This window comes from Solanum pennellii, chromosome 9, assembly GCF_001406875.1.
Source record: "Solanum pennellii chromosome 9, SPENNV200".
Lineage (NCBI taxonomy): Eukaryota > Viridiplantae > Streptophyta > Magnoliopsida > Solanales > Solanaceae > Solanum > Solanum pennellii.
In genome coordinates, this window is record NC_028645.1 from 76,611,179 (window position 1) to 76,620,205 (window position 9,027).

The following is a 9,027-nucleotide window of genomic DNA, read 5'->3' on the forward strand; positions in this document are numbered from 1 at the left end:
TTTTTTCATTGTGTATTTATTTTTCTCTTCATATTCTGTTTCCTTTCCTAAGTCGTATTCATTCCAATAGGTATATTATTTTTTATTTGTATACATTCTAGTTATTATATTGTATTTTTTATAATGATAAATAAAATACAAAAATAATATGATGGAAAAGTGAAAATAAAACTGAAAAACAATAAATGAATATTTGTTGTAATCATTTTTAAATAAAATTCATAACTAGTTGGTATACCTTTGGAATGAATATAAATTAAGAACAAATATAAGATTCATAAACTATGCAACATGAGATTTTAATAAATACAAATATTAATAGCATACATATTGGTTTAAATACGAATTGAGAAACGATATGAAATTATGAAGAAAAAAAAACTATGGAAACAAACAAACTAATAGGAAACATGGTCTTCTCCTGCAAGTTTCTTGTGTCTTTCGCTGTTTTTCGCTTTATACAAACACAAATTATATAATTAATTCTTTTGTATATGTATACCGAAACAGATTATACAATTACTTTTTTGTATATATGTATAGCGAAATAGTCAGCTTTTTTTGTATATATATATATAGTGAAATATCCAGCTTCTTTTGTATATATGTATAGCGAAATAGCTACTTTTGTTTTACTATATGTGAAAGTTGCTCTTTTTTTCATGTATATAATAAAAATGAAAGAGCTTGAACGCGAAAACCGATATAATAAAACTTTAAAATCTGAATAGAAGCCACAAAATCCAATCCGGAGCTAGTTTGGAAGGACATACCAAGTACGAAATGCGCTGATTGCGGCAGTGTAAAAGAGTTATCGATCTTATATTTTAATGAAGAATATATTTGTCTAAAGAAATTCTCTTTATTTTTTAACATATTTGCTTTGTAATTGAATTATGAGTGGTTAAAATTTTCAATTCTAAGAATGTGGTGTTAACTCTTAAAATGTATTTTTCGTTCTAAGTTGTACAAATCGATTTGTTATCGATCCATCTATTCTATTTGATCTGTCTTTGTTAATTGCTTTACGAGTTTCATATGTTTGCTAGTCAGTGGTTGAATTTGCATGTAGGTGAATAGTGGCGCACTATTATTGAACGAAAATACTGCTGTTATTGATTGAAATGGAAATGACATCTTTTATTTTCGAGCTGAGATTACAAAACTAAGTGAGAAATGCACATTTATTTCATTACATTACATGTCTTAAACTAGCTTTTCATTATGTAATGACTCTGCTATTCTCTTTGCAATGCAATAAGCAGTAGACTGTATAGTGATCATGGGATTGACACCAACTGCAGTAGGAAGCACACTTCCATCACATACATATAAGCCTTTCGCCTCCCAACATTCTCCGTTTTCATCTACTGCGCCATCCTCCTTGCTCGATCCCATTCGACAGCTTCCCATTTGATGTGCAGAGGCATAAACTGTCCAGTTTTCTTCTTTAGAAATTGGCCCTTCAGGAGCTTCAACTGTATCAACAAACTCTTCGAACTCTTCATTCTTTATGTCTTTACATTTGATTTTCTGTCCATCGCTTCGATATGTTCCCACTTCAACTGCTCCTGCTGCAATCAGTATCCTCAGTGCCCTTCTTAATCCAGCTTTGATATTCTCTTTGTCTATTCTATCCAAGCTGTATTTTATCCTCCCTGCTTTCTTTACTTCTCCTCGACCTTGATCTTTTACCAATGCTAACAGAGTTACTGTTCGCGAGTACTTTGTCATCTGTTCCTTCATATCCTGACCAGAAGTCCATGGAAACAAACTGGCGAAAGAAGCAGGACCCACAGCTGTAGCTTCTATTATGGCCTGTGCATTGGTTTCTTCAGGTACCATCTTATGAAGGGATGTCATTATTCCTCCCTCGTAATTTTTGCCTTTGATTTCAGACATGGATTCGGGGAAGTATCCCCACGCCAAAAGAACGGGGTGGAGATGGAGGTTTGTACCAATGTTCTTGTTCTGCAATCCACTGGAAAGCAGCAAAGGAGGTGTGAAGAGAGCTCCACAGGAAGAAATCGTGGCACGAGCTTTGATATGTAGCTTCCTAGTGATCTTCTTGCTTTCAGTTGTAGCAATTACTCCAAGACATGTTTTTCTCATTTTACCATCTTCCAGTATGAACCTTTCTGCAGTACATCCAGTCAAAATAACTGCGCCTGCATTAACAGCATCGACAAGCCAAGTGGAATCAGTCCCTTTCTTGTCTCCTGTTTTACAACCATAACCACAAGAACCACAATAATGATTCTCTGAAGAATTTCTTGGTATTTTCTCAACTTTCAAACCGAGATTTTCACACCCTTTTCGTATTACTTGATTCTGAAGTCCTTCCTCAGAACAATTCTCCGTTACACCAATCCGTTTGCATACTGCATCCATAGCAGACTGATATTCAGAAGTTCCAAACCATGAAATCTTGTGATTCACAGACCAGTCTTTAAGAACATCATTTGGTGTTTTAATAGAAGCGGACCAGTTTACGGCTGATCCACCGCCAACTGTTGTTCCAGCCATAATCATTACCTTTCCATCAAGACTACTAAGCATTGCACCTGTCTCATATAACTCACTCAAAGAAGGTCCTTCAAGACCAGAATAATCTTCAGGCACAAAGTAATGTCCTTTTTCTAGCACGACGACTTTGTAACCTGATTTCGCAAGGATTCCAGCTGCAACACCTCCACCACATCCAGAACCAACAATCAAAACATCACATTTAATCTTAAAGATGTTGTCTTTTGTATCCTCAGTTATAACTACATCTTTCTTAGATAAAGATTCTTTCAGAGTTTCATCACTCTCATTTACGGTTTCCACAATCCCCCTTTCAAGTGGTCTTTCTTTCTTGTTTTCATATAGAGCCTCTGTTGTCTCTGGAAGATGATATCCAATGGCTTCCCATGTAGGATTCTTGCAATTTTCATCAGTCTGCACCGCAAACACCAAGTTTCCACAGTCAAGGTTAGTTCCAAATTCCAATATGTTATCAATGATGATTCATAAACACGAACGAGTCTAATAATTGAGGCTTATCACTAGTACTGTATTTTTCAAAAAAAAAAGAGTATGATGGGCATGACCTGACAACTCCCAGAAATACTTGAAGATAAAACTTATATAATAGATAAATGGTCAAGTAGGACAAGATAGGAACATTACCCAAGAGAAGAAGATGAAGAAACAGATAATTTTGATCATCAAGAAGGTAATCCTTAGTGGAATGAGAAAAGTTTCTCTGGACCATCTTTGTAGAAGAGCTTCTCTATCCTTTAAGGCTAATTCAGAAAAGTTGTGAACAAAAGGCCATCTTTTATCCAAACAGACTCTACCACAAAGCAGAAGACTCCCTAATCTTGTTGTTAACAAAAACACAACTATCCTTATTATCAACAATGCCTCAGGCTTGCTCCTCTTCACCAGTAGCTCTGCAACCTATTCACCAACCAATCAAAACAAAATATCAACACAGAGAACCAAAAAGAAAACCTCAAAACCAATACTAGCAGATAGCAAAGACCAATGCTTGATAACCAATATTGGAATATTATAAAGAACAATGCTTTAACACAAAAAGCCCATCATATTAAAATAAGAATCTTGTTTGCCAAAAAGGGTCTTTTCAAGAATCAGTCAACTGCAAAAAAAAAAAGGGACAGGAAAAAATACCCTCAAAATCTATAGTATGAGTATAGCAAAGACCAATGCTTTATTACCAATAGTGGAAAATCACAAAAAAAATAAACAATGCTTTAACACTCATACAAAAAAAACAAGTTAAATGAAGAATCTTGTTAGCAAAAAAGGGTCTTTTCAAGAATCACTAAACTGCAAAAAACGAAAAGGTTAAAAAGACAGGTGACAAAATAAAACACCCTCAAACCAATAATAGCAGATAGTTACAAAGACCAATTCTCTATCACAAAAAGACCATCACATCACACTTAAAAAAAACAATCTTGTTAGCAAAAAAGAGTGCCCTTTTCAGAATCTAGAAGATAGTTACAAAGAACCATGCTTTATCACAAAAACACCACCACATCACAATAAAAACACAATCTTTTTTGCAAAAAAAAGTTTCTTTTCAAGAAACAACGAAATTTACCTCATTAGGGGATGGAGGGTGAGCCCCAGAAGAAGCAAAGAATGAATTATCATTGTTATTACAAGGTGGCACAAGAGTTTCACAAAAGGAAGAAATAGTTTGAATTTGAGAAGAAGAGAAGCCATGTGTATAGCTACTGTTAATTCTTCCTCCTTTTAATGAAGAATGACATTCTGTTTCCTTCACCATATTTGTTAGTAATACCTCAGCTTTCTTGTTTTTTGAGTTATGCTATAATGTCATGCTATAATGTCAGAGGCTAAAAATGAGTATTTATATATATAGTACATATTACAATTGTGGTAGGTTTTGATATATCAAATCCTAATAGGCTTGGGAATCCCTTTCCTACTAATATTGGGATTAATTTTAGTTTGAGTTTATTTCATATTTAATTGAAATAAAATTATAAAATAGGTTATTCGAGATTTTAGTATTATTACAGTGAAATTATTTTAAGATAATTTTTTCTCTAACCAGCTAATCTTAAGTGTGCTCCTTCTATTTTTTCTTTAAACTAGTTTATTGTACATATGTTTGAACGTGTACTTTACATCAATCATAATATGACTTTGAAGAGTATACAATCTTGATGCTAAATTTATTAGTCTTTATGTCTATTTTACAGACTAGTTATATGGTATACCGTAGAAAACTAATTTTATCATTTTAATATTAAATATTTTTAGGAATCATAATTGTGTGAAATAAATAATTTCGTATAATATTTTGAGTTATTGTACTTATTCTCTAAAACAGACAATTTCATTAAGAGTTTATTTGGATTGACTTAAAAAAAGTAACTTTTAAAAAGTACTTTTGAAAGTGTTGAGATTTATTTTTAAAATAAATAGTTATGTGTTTAGATAAAAGTGATGCAGTTGAAGAAAAAGTTGTTGATGTGTTTGAAAAATAAGTATAATAATGATAATAACAATAATAATAATAATAATAATAATAATATAATAATAATAATAATAATAATAATAAAAGAATTAAGAGCAAGAAAGTAATATATTTGGTCAACACAAAATGACTTTTAAGTTGGAAAAAAAAAGTATCCTCACCTAACTTTAAAAATAAGTTATTTTTAACTTAAAATAAGTCAAAATCTAAATTTTAAATCAATTTTACCAATTTTTAATCCCATCCAAATAAGCTCTAAATATTAACGCTACTATTTTGAACTACATAACAACATCAAATTTTATAATTTTGCATTATCTATGAAAATATTTATTCGCATCAAATCATTGCATTTAAAGATGTAATCAAATTAAAAACTGATTAAAAATGGATACTAATTTGATTGGTGTGATTTTGATTGTACTAAAAAAAGAAAAAAGAAAATCAAACCATTCCGATAAATTATCATACATTGATTTACCACTTATTTTATATATACACAAGATATTAGTCTTTCGTGTAAATAATTGTAAATACTTATACCTTTTGATCATTAATTTACTTTTTTAATCTGCTGATTTCACATGAATCGTAACATTATTAAAACATTTTTTTATAGGGCATAAAATACTCTTAAAGTATTGAAAATGATATAAAATTATCTTCCATCCACCTATTTGCTTCAAAATATCCTTTTCACCCATTTATTGAGTCCAAAATACCCTTGTCATCCATCTTTTGGTTCAAAATTGACCACTTATTTAACTGTTTTATATTTAAACTATTTAAATATTATTTTTAAATACATGGCGCTCAACTATTTGTTATAATTTAACTTATTAGTATAATTTATAAATCAATCCACTACCTACCCATTACTAATTAAACCCCTGCAAATTAATAAATCCGTCACATTTTTAATGCAACAACGGAAAAGCTACTGCTAATTGAGTGTTTTTAAATATTTGAGGCGAAAATATCTATAGAAATAAATTATCATACATTCAAGTGTCTAAATAAAAATTATCGATAAACTTAAAAGTCTGACTACGTTCATCTTAATTATTCTTACGTCTCAATTATGTGATGTTACTTCATAGGTAACTTTTTTCAAAATAATATATTAAAGGTTTTAAAACAGATCATAAATATTTATAAAATTATATTAATAAATTAAATTATAACCAATAGTTGAACGTCAATTATCTTAAAAATATATTTAAAGAGTTTAATTTAAAATAATTAAATAAGTGGTAAATTATGAAAGTAAAGGTGGGTGACAAATATATTTTAAAGCCAATAGGTGGATAAGGACATTTTGAAGCCAATAGATGAATGAATGATAATTTTATACCATTCTCAATTCTTCAAAAGTATTTTATGCCTTTTTTGTTCCAAACCCAAAGCCTCAACCTAGAGTCTATAATTGTGAATATGTGGTATGTGGTGTATTTTTTAAATTTAAACTTTCTTTTGTTCAGATATCATCTATTTTTTCAATGGCTCGTTCCTTTGATTTTAAAGGGTTGACCTTTCTATGTGTTGTATTTTTAATTTGTAGATGTTAGTGAAATAGAGAAATTCAGATACATTTATCTTGTGATAGTAAAGAAAAAATTATTGATTCATAATGCTTTTATTTATAAAATAATTGGTTCATGTATGTATTGTTTTAGGCCGGCCATTGTTTTACTATCAATCTATCATTATCTAATCATATATTTATATAAAAAAATAAATTAATTCAGAAAAAACTAACTGCTAATTTTTATTTGTGCGATTAGATTTAATTTTAGAAATTTAAAATTGCATTAAATTGATTTAACTTTTAATTGAAAGATCAGTTCAAATCAAATGATGAATACTATTCCATTGTATACTTTTTTTTTGTTTCAACTTAATTTTTGATATTTACATTTACATTGGAGTCCCACTAAATTTGAATCACGCAGAAAAATTCAAAAAGTTTCTTCTGACAAACTAAATTTAAAATTATGTTGGAAAGTCTATAAAACTCTCTTTAACAAAGGCGAGCTGAGAAGTCCCACATTAGAGATAACATTCTCCCAAAGCTCCATATTTAAAATGACTCAAACAAGAAATAGTTGATTAAGAATGAATGACTATGTATCACTCCACCACAAACCCAATGAACACTCCCTCGTATCATATAAACAATATTGATGTGAAATATGATTATTCAACCATTAGTGAGGTCATAAATTCATGTGTAAACAGATGCCATCCGTTTCTCGATTTGATATAACATATTTGTCACAATTTATGTTATATATTTTATTTTTGAGAGTTGAATAATTTAAGTTTGATCGAGAATTTTCTCATGAAATTTATATATTTGTATATTATGTAAAGTGTTATAAGTCATCATAATAATTGATAATTCAAAAGATATATAAAAAGTTTATGATCAAAGATAGACTTATTTTTACGATAAAAATAAATTTATTTAAATCTCAAAATTTAAAATATATCAAATAAATTTAAATAAATTTACGAGATCCTAACATACTATAAGTCTTCAACGTTAAACAATATTGCTGTGAAATATGATTAGTCAACCATTAGTGAGGTCATTAATTCATGTGTAAACATATGCCGTCCACTTCTCGATTTAATACAATACATCATCTGTTTTAATTTACGTTACAAATTTTATTTTGAAAAAACTATAGAATATAGCAAACATCAATATACATTTAAATAAAATAGCTATAATTTAATTTTTTTTATGTTATATGAATATAACTATATAGTAAATAGCAAAGTTAATTATATATTAATAATTAATTTTTATATTTATTTAATATAAATAAATATTAAATAGGAAAGTTATTATTATACTCATAATTAATTATGCATCAATACCTTTTCTTTTATCAATATCACTATATTGCATATTTTCTGAATTTTTCCCCCTAAATTCCTTTCAATTCAAGATCTTCTTGTATGATTTCAGAAGTGATTTTTGTGATTTAAATTCATTATAACTTATTTTCTAACTGATTTTCCTCCTCGTTTTTTTATGAAAAATTATTTATATATCTATTTTCATCTATTTTTATAGGGTTTTGATTGAAATTGTTTCTTTTATGAAAATTATATTGCTTTTATACTTTTCTTTCCATGACGAAATTGCATATATCCCTGCGAAGAGTGTCACTTTTAATGCTGGATCCATTTCCTTGCCTCGGAGCACAGATGAGAGATCCCCGAAGATCTATGAGATGGAGCATAGGGAATACACGTAGTTTAGTGGAGCCGTTACGTTATCGTTGTTAGCAGAGAGTGTAGAGAGAGAATTTTGTTGTTTGTCAAATTTGTATATAGTATAATGCTTATATACATAGATATTAATAAAATGGTTATTTTTGAATACAAGTATATATGGATACATAAGTAATTTATCCAATTTGATTAGGCAATACAAGTATAGTTGGAGACATCAATACTATAATTTTTATAAATAGATATCTAAGTTAACATCAAACTTTAAGTATTATAGAAAACTTCACGAAAAATAGATCGACGATTTGTTGGCTTTTTCAATTTTTATATAGTCGAATACTTACACATTTCGATATATATACATTCTATTTTTTTCCATTTTCTTATTTAACAACAGTGTATTCATATTACAGTAGATTGGTGTATTCATTTTTTTGGTTAACAATAGTGTATTCATTTTTCAAATTGTTGTATTCATATGCTAAAATTACTACTTTACCTTGTTTGATATATATTAATAAATTTAAATTTTATAAATACTGGTATCCTTGATATATTAATACTTTAAGTTTTATAAATAGAAACGCCAATTTGAATTCAAAGTATTCGTATGTTAATTGTACAAGTAATACAATTTTCTTATTTAGTTATTGTAATTACAACTGTATTAGTGTATAAATAAATAAATAAATAAAAAACATATGCAAAAATACAATGAGAAAAAGGCATGAATAAATTTTTATATTCAGAATTTTATGAAT

At 28.7% G+C, this 9,027-nt stretch overlaps 1 protein-coding gene across 1 annotated transcript; it reads right to left on the minus strand.

Moving 5' to 3' along the window:
• Window positions 1-1,093: 1,093 nt before the first annotated feature.
• Window positions 1,094-4,369, minus strand: LOC107029638 (long-chain-alcohol oxidase FAO2-like). Its single transcript, XM_015231071.2, has 3 exons — window positions 4,115-4,369; window positions 3,172-3,444; window positions 1,094-2,940 (listed from the first exon to the last, which is right to left on the minus strand). The coding sequence occupies exons 1-3, from the start codon at window positions 4,301-4,303 to the stop codon at window positions 1,207-1,209; spliced, it is 2,196 nt and encodes a 731-aa protein (XP_015086557.1). The 5' UTR covers window positions 4,304-4,369; the 3' UTR covers window positions 1,094-1,206.
• Between the last annotated feature and the right edge of the window lie 4,658 nt (window positions 4,370-9,027).